This window comes from Ursus arctos, chromosome X (genome assembly GCF_023065955.2).
Source record: "Ursus arctos isolate Adak ecotype North America chromosome X, UrsArc2.0, whole genome shotgun sequence".
Taxonomy (NCBI): Eukaryota; Metazoa; Chordata; class Mammalia; order Carnivora; family Ursidae; genus Ursus; species Ursus arctos.
Window position 1 is genome coordinate 77,432,025 of NC_079873.1, and position 22,777 is coordinate 77,454,801.

The following is a 22,777-nucleotide window of genomic DNA, read 5'->3' on the forward strand; positions in this document are numbered from 1 at the left end:
GCGAAATATCCAAGTGAAGAGATCCAACAGGTTAAATAGACACATGGGTCCAGAGCCCTTAGAGAGCACCCTGGATTTGAGACCTCTCAGAGAACTAAACTAAGCTTTAATGGTCAACATAAAGAAGAAAGAATGGCTTTGAAGAATGTAAAAATTTAGAATCCATAATATTTGGTGACTGATTAGATCAAGGGAATGTGAAGAACAGAGGGGAGTCAGAGACAAACCTCAGTTTCTGGTTTTGGAGTCTGAGTGGGTGATGGTTCCACCATTATGGGCTGAATTGTGCCTTTCGCCCTACCAAACTCATATTTTGAAGCCCTAATACCCATTATCTTAGAATGTAACTGTATTTGGAGATAGGGCTTTTAAAGAAGTAATTAAGGAAAAATAAGGTCATATGCATGGGCTCTAGTCCAATAAGACTGTTGTCCTCATAAGAAGAAATTAGGACATAAACATGCATAGAGAGAGAATGCCATGCGAACATGAAGAAGACCATCTACAAAGTAAGGAGAGAGATTTTAGGAGAAAGCAACTCTGCTGACACCTTGATCTTGGACTTCCAGCCTCCAGATCTGTGAGAATATAAATTTCTGTTGTTTATGCCACCAAATCTGTGGTACTTTGTTATGGTAGCTCTAGAAAACTAATATAACCACCAACCAAGACTAAGAATATGGAGGAGAGTAGGTTGGGAGAAGGGATTTCAAAAGAAGAAGAGTTTTATGTGGGACATGTTGAGTTTGAGGTTTCTGAGGTACATCCAGGTAGAGATATTCAAATGGCTTTGAAATTCAGGAGATAGAAAGGGGTTATAGATACAGATTTAGAAATCATTGATATGCAGCTGACACTTTAAACCATAGGAGTGGGTGAGATCATCTAAGAAGTGTATATAGAGTTAGAAGATCATCAATGGTAGAACCATAAGGAATACCAATGTTAAAGAACAGACTGAGGATAAGAATTCAGGAAAAGAAAATAATCAGAGAGCTAGGATGAAGAGATAGAGAGAAATTTATCATTAATCTTTTAATCCTGTTTTAATTTTATAATTAGTTGAGTACATACTGACCTCAGTCCTCAAAGAACTTTATCATAATGGAGGAGGCAGTACCTTATTCATTTCTGAATCTCCAACACCAAATACAGTTCCTGACATTTAATACCCCTGCAATAAATATTTGTTAAAACAAATGGAATTGAAATCAGGACTTCATTCCTTTTTTGTTTTGTTTGCTTATTTCTGGAGTGTGCAGCATGTGTTGCCACTGATATTTTAAGTTCATAGTGAAAAATCATTTCAATGTGTCCTAGGCTTGGTCCCTTTCCAAACCAACCCCCAGGACAATAGTTTTCATTATAACCTTCTGTCTTTGCTATTCTGGATGGAATTCTGTGCACAGAAGTTATATACATATATGGGTATATCTATGTAACAAATCGCAGCACAGGAGCCCCCTGGGCTCCCTCAGGCTCTGGTATGACATATTTGAGCCATATAAATTCAGCCTCTCCTCTGGCATCTGTTAGCTGACTCACTTGCAACTCCACCTCAGCAGTGGTCTCTCAGTCCTCTCAAAGCAGGAAAAGAGTACTGTGTACTGAGAGCATGGCAAAGAATCCTCCAGAGAACTGTGAGGACTGTCACATTCTAAATGTAAGTTGATTCATATTTTTCCCTTTTGAGCAGAAGCATGGTTTCACAGATTTATCGTATCGCAATGTGAACATTAGAAAGTGAAATCAAAGGTGATTTTGAATTATGGCTTGCTATTTTAAGAGTTATTGTGTATTGTTTTACTCTCTCTGTTCTTCGCTTAGGCAGAAGCTTTTAAATCCAAGAAGATATGTAAATCACTTAAGATTTGTGGATTGGTGCTTGGTATCCTGGCCCTAACACTAATTGTCCTGTTTTGGGGGGGCAAGCACTTCTGGCCGGAGACACCCAAAAAAGTGAGTAAATGCACATTAATATCTAATGCTTTTGTTTTGAGTTTGAATTTAATTAGTGCTTGACATGTATATTACTCTGAAATGAAAATCATTAAGTTCCTTTTGCATATATTTTCTGGTGGTATGAAAAACTGAATCAAGATTTTGCTTTCTTTTATTTGCCTAATTATTTTGGTAAGGGAAAAATATATTTTCTGTATTTCAGTTAGTAATGTTAGGAGTAGAATTACCCACCTTTTTAATAATGCTTGGCTTTAAGAAGTTAAGACTCCTCCTAGAAGCAAAATTTTTACTGTAAGAAAAAATACTTTTCATCTTTCTTTCAATTATCTGGGCAGAAACTGATGGAAAAGTAATTATATCACCACATAAGAAGAAATCACCAGAAATGGCAGCAAAGGATTTTCAGGGATTATGTTTCTAACTTAATGCATCTGCTCTGAAGACAGGCAGCAAACTCCTTTTCAGAAGAAGCAAGTCTCATACCTGACTTCACAAGTATTTATGACTTTAAAAACAAAAACAAACAAACAAAACCTGGAGATTTCGGCTCCTCACCAGCCACAATTGTCACTGACCCGCTGAGATACTAATGCCACAGGGTAGAAACAAGGGACACCAAGTCATTAATCACAGGTATCTCAGAAGGCTTCTGTATTAGGATCATTTGGTATACCCAGCTGGCCACTGTAGTTGATATTAGTGTACCTTAAAGTTATTGTTACTCCCAGACTCACACGCAATGGGCAAGTTTAGATGTGACCCAAAGAAAATCATAGTTCCTCTATGTTAACAATTTCCATTTAAGAGAGAAGTAATAAATGTACAGGCTACAAGGTGTGTAGATAGTTTTCTGTCTTTGCCACATTTTTCTTTCTGTATATGGATTGTTGTTACTTTTGCTATTAATTTGTTATCATGAGATGCTCATTTTTATTTGATAACAGATGTAGGAAGAGAAAGGCATATATCAAGGAGGGAGAATGAGAGACAAGAAGAAAATGGGTTGGCACGGACTACTGGGAGCCAAAGGAGTGATAGGAGTGGAGAGGAAAGAACACGGATTGATGAAAAAGGAGAGGCAGGGGGAGAAAATAGAAAATTAAATGGACAAGTGTCCGAAAGAAAACAGAAACATAAGGCATAGCTACCCTTGGATTCTTCACCTCTATTGCCACACCCACTTTCATTTAGTCCCAGAGGCTATCTTACCAAGTTTAAATAGGAAGGAGAATGAAAAGCAAAGCAGCCCATCTTGTTTGTTTACCTTTTTATTTATACCTTGTTCCAGAAAGGATTTCAGGCATCACCCAATGCCTATAGTTAGCCATTTTTCTCATTCTCTCTCTCTCCCTCCTTCTCTCTCTCGCATCTCTTGCACTGTGACCTGCTTCTGAACTACTTTCTGTTCACATATCGTTCTAGAGAAGTCACCTATATTCAGGCTATCAAGGTGGGCAAAGAAATAGAGATCAGGAAGGAAACAGCAAATGAATATATGTGCCAAGATGCATTCCGATCCAATTCTGCTACCACTTAGCTAATTCCCTAGGTGATGTGCTGCTCCACAAATTGAATATTGGATCCTTTAGACAATTATAGGTGAGTTAGAGGACAATAAACCCTTTCTTTCTCCTCTGCCATAATATACTTAACTGAGTGTGGTAGGTAGCTAGCCCTTTTGACCACCGGTACAAGCCTGACTAAACATGGGACCAGATGGCCTTTCTTGTTTTATTGTAACTGTTGGTACTGCAAATGCTATTTTGAAAGAGTTTATGTGTTTTTCTAAACTTCCAATGTTATTTGCCTCAGTGCAACTACAAATGACTAAGTGGGACCTTGCTTTTATCTTGCAAGGTGCCAAACTCACCCTGCCAAATAGGGCCCATGGTTCCCTCTACTTCCATATTATATCATCTTTGCTTCTCACTTCAGTTCTCTTTTTAATGCATTATAAGGAACAATTCTGTGATTCCTCAAACCAAAAGTAAAATCTAGTCAATGCATGCACAGAAGAGGTGTGGTAAGCCACCAAATAAAGTTTATCAAGAATTAAATCTTTCATGAATTAATCCATCTTGGGATGTGCTTTTCAGCAAAGGGATCAGAAATGAACAAAATTATTGCAAAGTAATCTGGTAAAAGATGATAGGTGTCTCCTAGGTCAACTTTTTCCACCATGAACAAAGGTTATTTGCTCTCCATTTGAACTGGGGAGTTGCAATTTATTGTCTTTGATATTTAAGTCCTGGCCTTCACCACAAGACCAGACTGGGTCCGTTGCAAACTAAGGAACCAGCTGGAGATGTGAATGCTTTCCTCAGTCTACCACTACCTTCAATTCCCAGACAAAGAGCCCAAGAGACCATCTATGTTTCCAATGGCTAAGACTGCCAATATGCCTGCCTTGGAGCTGACTTATGAATCCTGGGAAGAGAAAAGTAGTCAGATTAGTCTTGGAAGAAGATTTGCAAAGGAAAAGGATCCAGGCATCTTGCACAAATTAAAGACTCTACCCTTAAGAGTATGGCCTAGCAAGAAATAACAGCAGATTAAAATCCAGGGTCTTCTGGACTTTCCTTTACAAGCCTAAGGGACCTGTGGGGACCGTGGGGCCCTTGGTGGACAGAATTGTTGATGCTATTGTGCTTATGGATGGAGTGATTTGTTTGCTTTCCTGGGGCTTCCTCCAAGCTCTTAGTGTTTGCTCCTCTAGCCTCCATCATATCTCCTTTTTATTTTGTTTTTTGACATCTGTTTAAAATAAACAGTATTTACTTAATGTCTTACATCTGGTGTTGACAGTTCCATTCCAATAAGTCGCTCCTCTCCTTCCATTACCTCCCACCTTGGTGTGTACAAAAGATCCAGATTCTTGATCCCAAAGTGGGAGTAAGCCATGCTTGATTCCTTCTCTTCACCTCAGGCATGAGTACACGTGCACATGCGCATGCGTGCGCGCACACACACACACACACACACACACACACACACTCCAGAAACAGAAAGGCATCAAAATGAAGTGAAACAAAAGGAATTAACTCTGGAGTAGCTGCTGCACTCCCTTACAGGTTGCAGACCCCTAACCCACAATCACGTATAGGAGCCACTTGAGCTGAATGAAAGCCAGACCATCAAACTCTGTATTCAGCTTTCTCAACCAAGTAGAAAGGACCTATTCAGTCCCAGAGATTTTGAGAATGCATCACAATGAGGCTCCACTTTCAGGCAGTGACTGCTCAGGGATTTCTGAAGCTAGTTCCCTAGAGGAACATTCTTCCTCAAACCTCCCTGCATTACACATTTAACTTGAAACAATTAGAAGCCAACTCCCCAGCTAATTAATCCAACATGGAGGAAACAAGTCATAAAAACCCCAGCCTTTAAGCCAACAATTTATAGATGCAGCACAGACCTTATAACCTGTCCCCCCCCCCGATCCTTTGAAGAATGAGGCAGAAGGATGATAAATTAAATAAATGAAATTTTGCCCTTCCTGCCATATCCAGGAACTGCCTGGTGACTTTAGGGCTCTTTAGAAACCGTAAGCCCTAAGGCCCACACAGCAATCAACAGACTACTGGGAGTGTCCTCATAACTCCTACGATGAGAAGAGAAGTAGTACGGGTAGGTGGGCATCCTTCTACCCTCTCCCCGCAACCTCAACTGCAAATAATCATTATGACAGCCTCACCCAGGATTGCAAGCCCAATTATCATTGTAGGCTGAAAATCCTTTGCTTGGAAAAAACACTTCTTTGTTAAGTCTGGATCCAGCATTCCTGTGCCTGTTTCTCTAATGCTAGCATTGGCCAGAAACCCACTTTCTTCTTCTTCTACTCCTCTTCTAAGCACACAATTGCTACAACTCTTCCTGAATTCCCTGGGCTTTCCTACACAACAGTTTGGCGGGGAAAATGTGGATCTGGGGAAGCATTCATACCCTCAAGGAAAAAGTTGGAGTTGTAGCTGAAATCTCTTTAACAGAGGGACTGAGCTTCACCAGATGGTGCCACATCGGCATTTTCAAAAAGACTTCTCTTCATTTTATTTTCCTCCCAAACCATTGCAGGAGCAAAGTCCACCCTCATACAAACAGCAACTCTCACCTGGCCAGCTCTTGCTCTGAGCTATTAAGAGGCAGTACCAATTATGTGTACCAGGACTCTGGCTACTGTGGGCACAATATTGTTCAGTCCCTTTATTCTCCTAAAGCAGCATTTGCTGAGCAACTTACATGGCACCAGCAAGGAAAACCTGGGTCCTCAAAGGGAGCTGTCTTTTAGAGACTGAGAGTGGGATTGGGGCTGTATAAGGAAAGCAGCCCAGGTGATCAACAGGTAGTAACAGTCCGATCATCCACCTAACAGGTGTTAGCCCAAATCTGAGCAGAACAAATTTTGTCAACTACTCAGCATTGCATCTGGCAAGGCATGGGAGATAAAGATGGGAACTGAAACTCCAGAGAAACTTGGTGACTTGTCCAAGGTCACACAGCTTTCAAGTGGCAGAGTTGCAGCTAAGACTAAAACATGGTCTAAGGATTCTTTCTACTATTCTTACGTTGCATTTAAGAATAAGAGGTGGTGGGGACAGTGGCTGTGGGAAAACATCTCAGCCAGCTTGAGCCTATAGATGAAAGAAATGGTTTTTTTCTTGTTGAAAAAGAGGAATGTCTGTGCTGCTTATGCCAATTTTTTTCAGGGCTGAGAACTGGTGATTGAAGATGCAGAAGTCCAACTTTGCATAAGAAACAATCTGTCTGCTCTGTGTTGGTAAAGAAATACCCAGAGGCCCTTTAATTCCCACAGGCTAGGTTGGTAATAAAATGGTACAATGCATTCCCTTCCCTTCCTTCCAGCCTAACACCTGCTAGCCAGCTATTCTGAGCATGTATTTCACCTTTGGAGAGTGTACCTCATAAACAGACAGTAAAGGATGAAGGTGGAGAGAAGAACAGTTAGATTAATCACAGGCTTCAAGAAGCAAACCTAAGCCAAATGTCCTCAAATCCCTTTTAGGAAAGGCTAAAGGTACTTGCCCCCAAAACAGATCCATCACACTGAGGTCTCAGGCAACATTACTTTTTATAAAAAGCTTTTTTTTTCTAATCTCAGAGATTGCCACAAATTGAGGCAAGAAACGGGGAAAATTGTGAAAGGGGGATGTTAGGGCTCATTTGCTACCTAAGTGGAGGCTTTAACTGGATTGGGGAAAGAATTCCTGGGCGGGGAAGAGAAATGAGTTTGTTTTTGCTCCATGTTTTCTCAGTGTGGTCTTCTTACATTTCTCACTGCCTGAACTTAATCACATATCTATTTCATTTCACTTCTGAGTCATATTCTACTCCATAGGCTTCCCTGTGTTCTTGTCCTTACAGTTAAGGCCAGCCTTACATCTGAGTAGAATAGAAACCTATTTGAGTGGTGCTGGAAGGATGCCCTTGCCCCGAGAATATCTCTTACTCCTGGTGTCATTCTGCTTAAAATCTATCATTAGTACTTCTTTCCTTTGAGTTAAGTATTGCACTCATTTTTTAAAAGACAAATACCCATCACTATCATCTTTGTGTGAAATCATTTGTCAAATTGATTTCTTCTTTGACATAAAGGACCTGGCACACCATGCGATTCTTACATGTCTAGACAGAAGACAAAGGGATAGAAGGAGATGGGAAGAAGGAGAAGGACTAGGAGGGTACAAAGTGAACAGGATATGAAATGAGCTAGGTTCCCTAGAAACAGTAATGATTGACTTCCCCTATTTGCCGATTTGACAGAAGTGTACTCCTCAACACCCTCTGTCCTTGCTCTCTCCTTCTTGAAGTAAAGCTGAGTTGGGGGACAGTGTGAGATGACCTACTGAGAGCCCAGTCATACCTCTCTCAGGCCAGTCTTCCTGTCTCTGCTTTAGTTAGTACCTGGAAAGGACAAAAACATTTATTCCTTCATCTCCAGAAAGACCCCCAGCCCCTGAGCCAGTGAGCTTAGTAGAGAGAAAAGTATTACTGAGGCCAAAGTCATGAGCTCAGTCTTCATATGGGCCAGTGGAGCTTGCATAGCCATTACCCAGGCAATGTGCTCCACAGGGACCTGGGCGAGACAGTATGTCTGGATTTGCTTAAACCCATCCCCAAACAGTCCAAAGTGGGCCACCGGCATCATCTTCCTAGACAAGGACAGTCTGTTCCAAAAGGACACCTTTGATGGTAGAATTCCATCTGGGTGAATATATAGCTTTCCACCCCCACCCTTCATCCAGGATTCACAAGTAAATGAAGTCATTCTGAGCTCACTCCATTTAGCAACCTATCATTGTTTTTAAAAAAAAAGCCAATAAGCTGGCTAGTGAATACAATCAGACTAGACCCCTTCTCCCCCACCAAAACAAAAAACAAAACAAACAAAAAACCAAAAAAAAAAAAAACTCTTTGAAGAAATGTTGAAAGTAATCAAGATCTGCTGAGCTTGACAGTTTCCAATAGTTTTCATCTAGCAAGGTGTCCAAGTGAAGTGCATTGCCAACAGTGCAGGAAAACTCATTCCACAGAAGTACACTGAAATTCTAAATGTCACCGGTATGGTTCCATAGTCTTCTACCAATAATTGAAAATACAGCCTGTATTTTTTCTTTTGCCCAGGTAGGCAGCATTCCAACATCCCCTAGTCTCTAACCTCATTTTTCCATGCAATAATCCATCAGTTGTGCTACTGATGAAACAAACACCCCACCCCACCCCCAATGACTAGTAGTGTCCACATTTGTCTCAACAATGGAGAGTATTTCTGAAGAAATTCCCTCCTGTTGGGAGATCTGACAAGACCGTATCTGAAGTAGATGCCTCTGTCCTCTACTTAGCTCAGGCCGACTGAGAGTTCTATTTGTTGCTAGGTAGAAGTTTTTCAAGCTGGCTGCAGAGCTGGAATTGAGGACATATTTATAACTAGAAGCAAATAACAAGCCTAAAGGAATTTGTTTGCTACCTGTCACAAACCAGGCCAGACTTCCTGAGTTAACTCTGCGGTTGCCGGAAGGTTGTAAATACCATTTTCCTTCCCCTTCTAATGTATGTCTCTTAAAAGACCTTGCCAATGTTCGAAATGTCTCTTTATGAAGATGAGAATTTGTCATTGGTGGGAAAAACTTATGTTGAATACGTAATACTTAATTGAGTACACTCAATACTTAAGCACTGACCCTGTCCAAGGCACTGCAGGGCTACAAGGAGGTAAATGACATTGTCTCTTCCTGTTCAGAAGCTACATAGACTTTTCACACCTGAAATAACATTGTTTCTACAAACCCTTCCAACTTGTTTCTCTACTTGAGTTGGGGAAAATTTGACCAGGTTAAACTAATATTCAGTCACAGACACTGGCCGACATTAAAAAGCAACCCAACCCAGTACAAGCTCTAAAAGGCTGTCACTGGGAACCATATCATTAGAAGGCCACCTTGGCTTTATAGATGACTGGTTTTAGGGGGATTTTAGTTTACCAAATTTTTTTGCTAAGGAAAAATGAGTATGAAAATGCGTATGATAGCAGAAGGCATCCTAACAACAGAGATAAGACAGATTTCCACATGGCCCCATCAGGTCTGGCTTGTTTTGTGACAGGTAGTGAATTAATTTAGGTTTGTTGTTTGTTTCTAGCTACAAATGTGTCATCAGTTATAGGTAATGGGCTTACTCCTAAACTGGGACACTTGATAGGCCTGGTCCTCTTGGTCCTAAGAAGAAATTGTCACTTTTAGAGGGCCGGAGAGAGTCTGGGATTTGGCTGCCACCACTCAAGTATGACCTGATAAGAAGCTTTCCAAGGCACTATTCTTGGAAGATACCATATTACTTAGTGCAGGGCACTTGACACCGTTGTTGAATTCTATATACAGGAGAACTTGAAGCCAACTGATTTAAGTTTGGAAAACAGAACTCAGGAATAAACTGAGTGGGTTTGATTAGCCCATAAAGGAGAAAGTCAGGGGAAGGCAATAAATGTTTCCTGGAGTTGAAAGGGGAAAAGGAAGCAATTGAGTTCAGTGTAAGACTATCACCTAATATTGGCCAAGGAGAATCGTCTTCAGGTTCTAAAAAAGACAGACCCAAGACTATTGAGGTAATATTAAAGCCCTGGGTAGATAAGGAGATAAAGAGCAATACCTAAGCATTCTAAATGTGTTCAAATCTCTTTCTCAGCCCCAATGAATTTCAAGGGGGGGGGGTGAGCACTTGGAAAGGAAGTGGTAACTTAAAGAAGCAGCATCAGTTTCATGTGATTTCTCTACTTGACATAAGGGGAAAATACTTTACAGGCTGGTTTGCAAAAATATCATTTGCTATTTAGTCAAGGCTGCCAAGAAAACTGTTGGAATTTTAGTGATTAGTTCAGCAACTTGGGTTGAATACAAAATACTGGCTCTAAAGGATCCCCATATCAGCTCCAGTGCCAAAAAGCACCTCACTTTAATCTTGAGTCTCAGAGAAATCCCAATGGTAAGCTGTTGAGATGGCACCTCACCACAAAGGCTCCAGAAAGAGAATATGTCCCAGATATTACCCAGTTAAAGTGTCTTATGAAGGGACACACTGAGGATCTTAGAGCTTGTTTTCCTCTGTTATTCCAGACATATGACATGGAGCACACTTTCTACAGCAATGGAGAGAAGAAGAAGATTTACATGGAAATTGATCCTGTGACCAGAACTGAAATATTCAGAAGTGGAAATGGCACTGATGAAACATTGGAAGTACATGACTTTAAAAATGTAAGTTGGAATTTCCTCCTCCCAAGGGTTCCCACTTAAAATATTAGAACATTTTAGTCAAGTTAAAAATAACCTTTAGCCTCCACTTAATTTATAAGACAAAGCTTTCTTTTGAATTCAGATTTTGCCATACTGGGGCCTTAACAGATCAGGGAACTCATTAACTTTGGCTATTTCAGGAAGTTTTGTGTGTTTTTTTTTTTTTTGTCTGTCTATAGGGTTACACTGGCATCTACTTTGTAGGTCTTCAAAAATGCTTCATCAAAACTCAGATTAAAGTGATTCCTGAATTTTCTGAACCAGAGGAGGAAATAGATGAGGTATGTAAGAATATTAACAGTGGTAGGAAAAGCCATCATTTATTGGATGTCAGCTATGTGCCAGATATTGTACTAAATGCTTTACCCTCATTTGATTCTCATAATGACCCTATAGGTAGGTCCTATCATTATCCCCATTTTCCCATGAGGAAACTGGGTTCAGAACCAAAAAGTAACTTGCCCAAGGACACAATGAGGAGAAGATTGGGATCTTGAACTTGGGCCTTTCAAAAAACTATAGTTAATGCTGTTAGGTGCAACACTATATTTTTATACTTGAGTAGTCATTAACATTACGTACATTTGCTTCCAAACCAAAAATTTCTAGTAAAAAGGGGTAAGTCAGAGGAACAAAAACAATCCTGCTTAAAGTCTTAAAAAATAAAAGTCCCAATGCTACCTGAGATCCTTGACACTTTTATCATACTGTGGCATTCACTTATTTTAAAATTTTCAGTTCATTCACCTTACCATTGTATGCTGGGCTGCTAATGGAATAATCCACATTTAACCTCACCTGGAAAGGCAAAAGCAAAGAAGGTGAGAACTACAGTGTAATACAAATTCTCTGAAAACATATTGCCAGGCCATGGTAAGGTAACCTAAGATACTGGTGCAATCACTAACTGGCCCCCGAAACCCTTGTGGGAGATGGAGGATTATGGCCCAAAACACAGCCATCACTAAAGCCCTTGAAGCTCTTAATGATTCCCCGATATTCTGTCTGTATGTTGCTATCAGTGAAGCAATAAGGGGAACCTTAGCTAAGGCCATATTGTGGCAGCATATTCTCACTGTAGCCAGGAAGAAACAAATATTTGTTTGGTTTGTTTGGTTTTGTCTTAGTGTTTAACTGGCAAATCTAAAATGAAATTATGGCAATGCCACAGTGGCCTCTATATATACATAAAGACTCCTTTCTTCTCTCTCTCCTCCATTCTTTTTCACTATTTTCGTATAGCTCTTCCCACTTTATTCTTGCCTACCCATTCATCTTTTGCTTTTGCTTTTCTTATTTTGGGGGTCAGGAGTAAAGTGGGATAAGGGAGCACTTTATCCTTTTCTTTTTTTTTTTAAAGATTTTATTTATTTATTAGAGAGAGCGAGAGCGAGAGAGAAAGAAAGAGCGCACAAGCAGGGGGAACAGCAGGCAGAAGGAGTAGCAGGCTCCTCGCCCAGCACGGAGCCCGATGCGGGACTCGATCCCCGGGACTCTGGGATCATGACCTGAGCCAAAGGCAGACGCCCAACCATCTGAGCCACCCAGGTGCCCTATGATTTTCTTTGCCCAAGTCTCAGAGCTATCACCGGCTCTCCCAGACATGCCACTGGTCTTCTTATGGCCAGAAAAATTACAGACACTTGTTGCTAGAATTTCCAAGAAAAAGAAGAAGCTTTCCCAAAAATGATGCTGTGCTCTCAAGGCCTATGGTAGTGAAAAATTTTGGAGATTTTTAAAAAATAAGCATAAATTCAATGCATCTAAAGAACAGAACAACTTCCAGGATATTAGAAATTATTGTAAGAGGCAAGGGTAAGATGAAAAGAGAATCAATAGGATAAAAAGATACTATATGCTGCTTTTTACAGAAAATAATGTAAATATTTGAGTAGCGCCAGCCAGCAATGAAGCCCTGAACTAAAACAAGATTAATTTTTCTGAAAATGATAAAGGCAAAGGCCCATAATGTCTCTTTTGGGCCCTAGTTTATGCTTCAATTAATTTTGCCATATCTTTTAAATAACGTAAGTATTTGTCTCGTGACAGTGAGATTACTTTATCTTCAAGAAAATCCATATATCTATTCAGGCTACAGACTTTTTTTATGAAATAGGTTTGTGGTTCTAGATGACAAAACCCCTCTTATTCTGTACTTTTCACCACTGTATCTATGGTTTGCGCATGCTAAACATGCAGAGCAGTTATATAAATAGCCCTGAGTTTGCTAACAAAGCTAGTCAGCATACCAACCTCATTTTTTCTACAGTCCCTTTCAATGCATCCCAAGGTCTTAACAGACTCAAGGGCAAGGGAGCTAAGACTTTTAAATGACTAGGGGGAAAATTGTACAAAGCCAGATTTCAAAAAACAAACAAAAACCCTGAAATCATAAAGCTAGAAAGAAACCAAAAAGAAAAGTAAAAGCCTTATTAGGAGTAGAGAGAAATGTCAAGACCCAAAAGACAAGTGAGTAAGAAGTAGGTATACAAGATAACTACTTCCAGTACAAGAAACCGAAGAGAAGGCAATGTTCTTGATAATATAAGAAAAAAAATACTGTGAGACAAACTGTAAACATCTAGAATGAAAGGAGTAAAATAGTGGTAAGGCCAGTGAAGTCACAAGCTGGAGACTTGACTTTAAGACAGAAAGACATCTTTTGTACTACAACTAGCCACCATTAACAGGCAAATCTTGTCAAACTCAAATATTAGGTTTGGTTGCTATTTAATTGATCTCACCAGCTTGGATTATAGGAGTCTTTTCAGCTTGAGATCAAATCCTGTTTGCAATCTTAGTTGCAAGCCTAAAACATGGCAGGCACTCACAACATCCATTTAAAAGAGCGAAAACAAATATAAATCACTCAAGGTTCCAGAAGCCCAATTAAAACATACATGGCCCAGTGGGAGGCCCAGAAAATGATGGATAGCCTTCCTAGCTGTGAGTGAAATGGTAGCAGAGAAAACTCCTGTTACAGAAAGCAGCCTTACTGTTAGATCGCAGAGAGGGATCAGTTGTTAACTATCCCAAGGACACCTACTGCATGCACATAACAGAGCTAGTTGACTGGCAGCCCTGGGATTGGAATTGTTATTCAGACTCAAAATAGAGTGTTTTCCAGGATCCCATAATGTCTCACTCATTTTATTAATTTCTCTGCCTATCCCTACCTTGAACTTACTTCTCTCAGAATGAAGAAATTACCACAACTTTTTTCGAACAGTCTGTGATTTGGGTCCCAGCAGAAAAACCAATTGAAAACCGAGACTTTCTGAAAAATTCCAAAATTCTGGAAATTTGTGACAATGTCACCATGTATTGGATCAATCCCACTCTAATAGCAGGTATGCCTTCTTCTCCTCCTCTTTCTCCTCCTCTTTCTAAAGTCAATAACTGGTTAATATTCTCATCATTTAGAGACTACATTTCTAAGAAAACAAATGATCAGCTTATATCTTGTTAGATGAAACTGTATATGCTGACTGCCAAGGGAGGAAGGAATTTTTTACAGCCAAGTTATATATCAGATAAATTAATGCTGACAAGCCTTTTAAATATCCCAGCAAAGGTAATGCCACCCTAATGTGACTAGTGATAGCAAAAACTAATCTTTATTTGCACATCTATATTCATTGCAGTCAGGATACTAAGCTATTCCTCAAACCACTATGTACCCAACCCAAAAACAGAGGAGAGAAAGCCAAAACAGTGTACTGTTGTCTCAAGAATGATTCTGTGTGTCAATTGGTGGCATTCCCCCCTGAGAAGACAGGACAATCACGATAATACAAATTTCTTTGTGGCTGTTTTAGGAATCACTATAAAAGTAATTGAGAGCTACAGCTCTTGAGTAGAAGAGTCCAGCTGTCAACTTCCAGTCAGTTCATAAGGAAAGCAAAGGTCTCTGGATGTCTTATTTTGTCCAGCTAACAGACAGTCTTGCCTCCCTCATTCTAGACAGCATAGATTACTATATGACTCAAGAGAGGCCACTCTAACCAATGCAGGCATCTACTGGTACTCTTTGGCAGCTTAAAAAAAAACAGGTGACAAAATACAATGTGATATTCTGGACTGGATGCTAGAACTTCTGCTTCAGGTTCTTCTTCTAAAAGACATTAGTGGAAATAATGATGAAATCTGAATAAAGTCTATAGTTTACTTAATAGTATTATAATACCAATAGTATTGTACCAATGTTAATTTCTTAGTTTTCATAATTGTACCATGACTATTTGAGATGCTAATATTAGGGGAAACTACATAAAGAGTATATAGGAACTCTGCACTACCTTTGCAAGTCTTCTGTAAATGTAAGATTATTTCTAAATAGAAAGTTGGTTTTTTTAAAATTTAAGACAGGAAAGAGAGGGGGAAAGGGAGGAAGACAGAGGGCACCGAAACAAATCCAGCAACCAAAAAATATTTACTGAGGGCCTATCATAGGTAAAATCATTGTGGGAGACACCTAAGTCTCCTGTCCTCATTTTTTTAAAAAGATTTTATTTATTTATTTAAGAGAGAGAGAGAGACTGAACATGTGAGCAGGGGGAGGCAGAGAGAGAGAGAATCCCAAGTAGACTCCACACCCAGCATGGAGTCCCACACAAGACTTGATCCCAAGATCATGAGATCATGATCCCAGCCAGAACAAAGAGTCCGAGGCCCAGCCAACTGAGTCACCCAGCCACTCCCCCACCCCACTGTCCCCATTTTTAAAATTAGGATGCTAGTAAGGCAAAGCAGTAAGTGTTTGATACTAAATGAGCAAAGAGTAGGTCTTTGTACATTGGAATAGTCAGATTTGTTTTGGGAAAGCTCTTTAAAATTGTAGCTGTAGGAGGGGTTCATGCTTGCCTAAATGATGGCAGTGAGAAGACACAATGAAAATCTGTATTCCCAACACCATAACCCCAAGCACTTCTTTCAGGAACCATTTGCAAAGCAGGTGAATCACAACTTTGTGTTTGTTACCTTAGTTTCAGAGTTACAAGACTTTGAGGAGGATGGTGAAGATCTCCACTTTCCTACCAATGAAAAAAAAGGCATTGAACAAAACGAGCAGTGGGTGGTCCCTCAAGTGAAGGTGGAAAAGACCCGCCATGCCAGACAAGCAAGTGAGGAAGAACTTCCAATAAATGACTATGTAAGTTACAGTCATGTTACTCTTGTTAGAGGGATAGCAAAGAGCCCTCAAAAACCTCACTACCCCTTAGATCAAAGTCATTAAAAGGAGAATGATCATTGTTTTAACAAAAAATATTTAAGAAACTTGGAATCCCTAGGAGGCTCATTCATAATCAATCTTGATCAATCTTGATTAGACTAAGGAATTTAACTTCTTACCAGTCCCCAACTCCTGTAGTCTTGTAGTCCTTCCCTGCTTGGTGGGCCTCTTCTTGGTGAACTTCCCCTCCAACCCCGGTTTATTCTTCTTTCAGACTGAAAATGGAATAGAATTTGACCCCATGCTGGATGAGAGAGGTTATTGTTGTATTTACTGCCGTCGAGGCAACCGCTACTGCCGCCGCGTCTGTGAACCTTTGCTAGGTTACTACCCGTATCCATACTGCTACCAAGGAGGGCGGGTAATCTGTCGTGTCATCATGCCTTGCAACTGGTGGGTGGCCCGCATGCTGGGGAGGGTCTAATGGCAAGTTTGAGCTCAAGTGCTTAAACTTCTGGCAGCCAACATATAATAAATGCATGCTATTCAATGAATTTCTGCCTATGAGGCATTTGGCTCCTAGTAGCCAGCACTCCAGAATTACTTGTAGGTAATTCTTCTCTTCATGTTCTAATAAACTTCTACATCATCACCAATGGCCTGATTGCTGCTGAACACACTGGGTAAGTGTTTGCTAAGAATGTTTCCTGCGACTGAAATGGAGCAGATCTGTCTAACACGGATGACAATGATGGAAACTTGCATTCTATCAGGTTTGGGGAATGGGAAAGAGCAAAGCATAAAGATTCTCAAATACCAGAGTTTACTATGCTGTATTGAGAAAGAAGAAATGAGGGACTGATGATATAATGTCCCCATAAATGATGCATAAAAACTTGTCCTTTTGTGTGTAGCCCCAATGTTTAATTATCTGAGAGACATATTGTGGTCTTGCTCAAGCATCTGTTAAGCTGCTGGACAGGCAGTGAGTCACAGCAGGCCAGCACTAATATATTCCAAGAGCTCAGACTCAGCAAAGGAGAAAGCTAACCTAGCAAAAAGGGTCCCAGGCTCTCCTCCTGTAAACAAGAACTGAACTTTGGACAAATTCAATACTTTATAACCTTCAGGCCTGGCTTCTCTTCAGATCAGTGTCTGGTTACATAACTTTCCAAGGCAATTGTCTGGAAAGGGAGATCCATAAATATGATTCACAAAAACAGGCATCATAGGAAATCTCCAAGCTGAGGAATCATATGGGATTTTTTTCCCATCTGAAACCACAAGGAACTAGCAGTATGCCATTTTCTTAAAGGAAGGGTAAGGCCTAGTTTCCGATCCTCCAGTACTTTGCTTGGGAAAGAGAAAAGGGGCAAAGAAGAGAGTAATAGCAGTGGTCAGAGGGTAATGTTAACCTTGATGACCCAGCCAGTTCTAGTTTCAAAATTTCTGTCTACCAATCTGTCACACCTTCTAGTATCATTTAACTCTAGCCCCTTCTTGCTCAACTTCAAGGTTAATGTGTCATGAGAATATCTGTCTGGCACTTTCCATCAGAAAAGCATTTTCAAAGAGTAAAATCTTTACCAAGATGCCTGCAGGCCAGGAGTCATTTCCCCCTTTTTAATAGTTGAGGAAGCAAATAGAAACAGATTTGCCCAAGGCTGAGTTAAATTTAGCCTGTCATTAATTGATAATTAGCATACAGGCCGTACTTGGATTACCAATTTTCACAGAATGAGCAATCTCACATATCTAACAATGCAGCATCACTGAAAATATTTTCTTTTTTTATTAATGATTTAGAAGACATCTGAGAATTTTGGAATACTTCAATTATCATAATAAGCAATAATTTATAGCTGAAATATAAAAATGCAAAAAAATATGAGATTAATTTAAGGTTGTGTGGACTTTATGATGTTCTCTATCATTGTTTTTAAATAAATTATTCATTTTTAACAATGGTTTTTAAGATCAGCCAATAATTTTAAATTCTTAAGACATGTAATTTTATGCAGTCTACATTATACTATATATACTATGCTCTTTTTTTTTGAAGATTTTATTTATTTATTTGACAGACAGAGAGACAGCCAGCGAGAGAGGGAACACAGGCAGGGGGAGTGGGAGAGGAAGAAGCAGGCTCCCAGCAGAGGAGCCTGATGTGGGGCTCGGTCGGGATCACGCCCTGAGCCTAAGGCAGACGCTTAAAGACTGAGCCACCCAGGTGCCCCCCTATTAACATTATTTTAATTCAGGAAGCATTTCTTCATCAAATGAGATAGCTCAACCTGCACATAGTTTCACATTGAGAAAGTGTGATCCCCTTAATGAGGCCGACCATGAGTTCAAAAGAAAATACAAGGGACATCCTTAAAGAACCATTCAAATCATCTCATGTTATTAAGGAGGGCACATATTGCATGGTGCACTGGGTGTTATACGCAACTAATGAATCATCGAACTTTACATCAAAAACCAGGGATGTACTGTATGGTGACTAACATAATGTAATAAAAATATTATTATAATAAAAATAAATAAATAAAAATTATTTAAAAAAGAGTAACTACCTCAAAAAATAAAAAGAAAAAGGAAGAAAGAAAGAAAGAAAGAAAGAAAGAAAGAAAGAAAGGAGCCAAAACAACAAACAAAACCAAACACATTAGTCTGTCATCTCATATAGGCCCAGGCCAGGCTGAGAGAGGGAAAGTGTGGTATCTATCTCCTGTCATAGATTTTTGCCCCTCACTTGAGTTCTGTGCAGACTCCTTACATCACGCCTTGTACTGCCCTCAGAGAAGCCCCATTGAAGCTAGTGCTGCCTCTTTTCCTTTCACCACCCCTTCCTAAACCTAGCCTCCCCAGCACAAGAGGTGACACCAAAGTAACTCTGACATCCCAAGCCAGAGGCCTTGCTGTAATTCTACTGTTCCCTGTCCTCCACTCCAATCTCTCACCAAATACTGCCAGTTTGTCCTCCTAAACCACCCCTCAGTTGTGCTTATGGTCTAAGCCATAGCTGTCACACCTCCTCCCTACCGAAGTCCCCAGGCTGTAGGCTGAAACTAGAACAAATGCTTTTAGATACAGTTAACTTTTCACTTAAAGATTTTATGAATGCCATTTACTTTCCTGAAAGTCTGTAATAGCTACTTACTACATTAAGGATTAGGCCTAACTTGCATTCAAATAGTCCTTCCTCAAACCACCCTTACCACCACTTCATATTATTTTTCTTTTTCCACTACACTACCCACTCTTTCGCTTGTCTCAGTCACATTAGCTTCATGCTCTATTTGTCCAGCCATCCCATCTCATTTACAGAGTTTTCTCTCACTAATTTGAGGAAACTGTAAAAACCCACTTTTTTCTTACCTAAACATGAAACCTAAATCCTCTCTGCTTCATTCTATGCCTGTGTAAGTTAATATATTACTCAATGCACACATCATTTACATAGCAGTTTAACTTGCAAATTCTAGAAGAGGGCCCATACGCTTCCGCATTTTGCTCTGTCCAGAACCTAGCACAATATCAAAAGCATTTGGTGGTCTTCCAATTTTTTTTAGAATTTATTTTTTTAATTTAAATTCAGTTAATCAGCATATAGTGTATTATTTGTTTCAGGGGTACAGGTCTGTGATTCATCAGTCTTATATAATACCCAGGGCTCATTACATCACATACCCTCCCCGATGTCCCTCACCCAGTTGCCCCATCCCCCACCCCCCTCCCTTCCAGCAACCCTCAGTTTGTTTTCTAAGATTGTGTTTCTTATGGTTTGTCTCTCTCTCTGGTTTTGTCTTGTTTCTTTCTTTCTTTTTTGGGGGGGTCTTCCAATTTTTTTATTAAAAGCAATGAGAAAGAAGAGAGGGAAGAAGGTCAAAGAAAAACAGGAGGTTGTAAAAGAGCACAGCTATGAGGCTCTTCAGAATATTACTACAAAAAGTTGGCCTTGAGTTCTAGTGAAATTTGGGATGAAAGTCCCTATCTTACTTAAAACCATTTTATCTTTTGACACAGTCCATTTCTACAACTATGAAGAATTCTTCTAATCCCAGAATGATCAAAAGCATCAATGATTGCCCACAGCTCGATTATTTATTTCCATTATAATGCAGGCTTTTTGCATTTTCTTCCCAATTTTCAATGATTCCACGTATAAAAAAGAAAAAAAAAGGCAAAAAGCACATCCGCCACGAAATCACAAGAAATATCATATTACCTTTCAGATTATTTGGGGATCTAAATTCCAATCAAGAAAAGTCAGGTGAGGCAAAGCCATCCATTGCTCCCACTCAGCATTAGGGCACTATGCATTAGTGTGCTCAGCGCCTTCCTGCACACCTAAAATGGCTCTTTGGCAGGACAAGGGGCAAAGGAAATCTATTTTGAGTCTTTATATATAAGGCTCACTGTCTGGCTGAGTACAAAACTGTCACTTTGGCTCCTAAAGTCTAACGCTGAAAGCTTACTGAGATAAATATGGACCTTCTCATTCAGGCTGTCAGGAAATGCGTGGATCTATTTTATTTATACCCTTAAAAATGATTTCATTTTGGCTTTCCTTTTTTGAAGAAGTTTCATTCTGGGGCTTAATTTTGCTGACAACATGCTGTTTCCTAACAAGAAAGAAAAGTGGCTCCATATTAAAAACCAGGTATTACTGTACACACAAAAAAATATGGTCTGTGGCTCATTCCAAAGTCCTGCTCCTAAGTCTCCTCTGGTATCTTTAATTAATTCCCATGAAAGCTACTTACTCAAGGACTGCATTGATCATTTATTTAAATTAATAGGCGACTCTGGCATTGTGTAGCCTAATGAGTGAAGAGTCACTTGTATGCTTACTGCTTTGATATTTGAGTTCCATTTGCCTATCTTTTCCTCCACTCACTTATTTTGACACTCAGACCTATTGTCCTTGCTAAAAGGGCTCATAAAGAGGCAGATTGAACTGAGGGAAATAGACTAAACCACAATAAATCCTTCAACCAAAACAAACAAACAAAACCCAGCAATTCCACAGTGCTGAGATGATCTTAGCCTAACAAGTGATATGAATATACTATCTATATTTATCCTTCCCTGCTGATGCTATCATTTGCCATTCTGAATTTTCCACTGACAGCAGTATTTCTGCTGGCCTTACAGAGATGTTGGCTACTAAAACACAATTCAGGCTCACAGCCATATCAATCATCAGTGAGCTAAGAACAAGAAACTTGCCAAAGGTAGGAGATTTAGGGTACAGGCCCTAGCTATGGTTGAGTTGCTGAAGTAGAGAGTAAGAAAGCAGCAATGTGACTAGCTACAAATAGAAAACAGGGATTTGAGCTTGTTTATCTTGCAAAAGGATCCATATGGCATGCCAGCTCACAAATTCACTGTGTCCACTAAAATCCATTCCTTGTGGTGGGGGTTACTGCTTCACAGCCATGTTGCTCTAGCCATGTGTATCTATCTGGTGCACCACTGTGATGTAAATTCCCCATGTTATCCCCCCAATAATAGCTTTTGATGTGTTGGTTATGCTAAATCATATCACGTTTAAATCAGAATGGTTTGTGGTTGACCTTTTACATTTCCTGTTCCTCCAAACTACTTCTCTCTTTGAGAGTGTCTTTCTACCAATGCATGTCAATCTAGGGTAATTGTTTCACTAGCATTATCTACAAGATATGAAGAACCCAGCACTGGGGCATGGCAGGGAGAAAATAAGTTATTCTCTTTATTGTCTAGTCATTTACAATACATTTGGCATGATAAGATCTATACCTTCTAAACAGTTAAGAAAGTGTGAGACAGAAACTTTGAGAAGAATTCAAAAAGAAGAGCAAGAATTCTACATATACTCTCAGACAGAGAACTTTTCTCTTTCAAAAGCCAGCAGTGATGGTTTTCTCAGAATCAGCCTACCAGTTTTGCTGAGACATACCACAAATCCCTGATTTCCCAAAGATATTTGTTTTCTGTCTCCTTAAGATCAAGTTCAGTGGCATATAACAGAAAATCCCAAAATGACATGACCTAAACAAAGTAGAAGTAGACAGTCCAGACGGTCCAGTCAATTGACTCTTATACCTATCTTTCTGCTCCACCATCCTCAGCATGCAGTTTCCATTCTCAAGGTCATTTCATGATCTGAGCTAACTCCAATTCTAGCCATCATGTTCATACTCCAGACTGGCATCACAAAGAAGCTGGGCAGGACAAAGGTCACCCTCTATCTTTTATGGAGACTTCAACTCACATGTTAAAAGCCAGAATGTAGCCACATGGCCAAATGTAGCTTCAAAGGAGATTGGTAACGTCTTTGATCTGGGCACATTACCACCCCAAATGAAATCATGATTCTGCTACTGAGAAAGAAAGAGAGAAGTTATGCTGGGCGAGACAACTGCCAATGCTGCCACACCTAGTTATTTGTTTTAAGATCTAAAATCTCTAATATTAAAGTCATCCCTTTAGTATTCAGTTGCTGTCTTTCAAAATCTCTGAATGAAAATATACTACTTGAGAAGTGGTAAAACATTAACAAATTAAGACCCATTTTTATATGATCACAAACCTGTTTATGAGATTAACTTTTTTCTCTGAAGAAGGTGACCAAAAGTAAAGAAAATAAAAAACACTACTGGGGAAACAAATAAAGGATGTTAAGGGAAAGTATCCACAGGACTCTTTGAAGTCAAGACACTACAGGTTGAAAGGCTAAGGGTAGGAAGAGCCAAAACCAATTTTGCTTGCTTCACAATTTTGCTGAGGACTAACCCCACATGTCTAGGTTGATACAATGGTATGAAATTGCTGTAGTCTGTAGATCATGCCC

General features: G+C 39.7%; 1 protein-coding gene across 2 annotated transcripts; it reads left to right on the plus strand.

Moving 5' to 3' along the window:
- The first annotated feature begins 1,425 nt into the window (after positions 1–1,425).
- Positions 1,426–16,591, plus strand: TNMD (tenomodulin). 2 transcript variants are annotated; one of them, XM_026483540.4, is made up of 7 exons: positions 1,431–1,663; positions 1,828–1,959; positions 10,587–10,727; positions 10,946–11,047; positions 13,963–14,116; positions 15,752–15,918; positions 16,214–16,591. In XM_026483540.4, exons 1-7 carry the CDS (start codon positions 1,616–1,618, stop codon positions 16,421–16,423), a joined length of 954 nt encoding a protein of 317 aa, XP_026339325.1. In that variant the 5' UTR covers positions 1,431–1,615; the 3' UTR covers positions 16,424–16,591. The 2 variants fall into 2 exon arrangements, with proteins under 2 accessions (XP_044234536.1, XP_026339325.1); XM_044378601.3 differs by lacking the exon at positions 10,946–11,047 and having other exon boundaries at positions 1,426–1,663.
- The last annotated feature ends 6,186 nt before the right edge of the window (positions 16,592–22,777 follow it).

Bases quoted from the DNA above. Each gene is read 5' to 3' on its own strand.
- TNMD (XM_026483540.4), top strand. From the start codon at position 1,616: ATGGCAAAGAATCCTCCAGAGAACTGTGAGGACTGTCACATTCTAAAT. The intron at 14,117-15,751 runs GTATGCCTTCTT...TTGTTACCTTAG, and splicing joins CAATCCCACTCTAATAGCAG to TTTCAGAGTTACAAGACTTT. The intron at 15,919-16,213 runs GTAAGTTACAGT...TTCTTCTTTCAG, and splicing joins AACTTCCAATAAATGACTAT to ACTGAAAATGGAATAGAATT.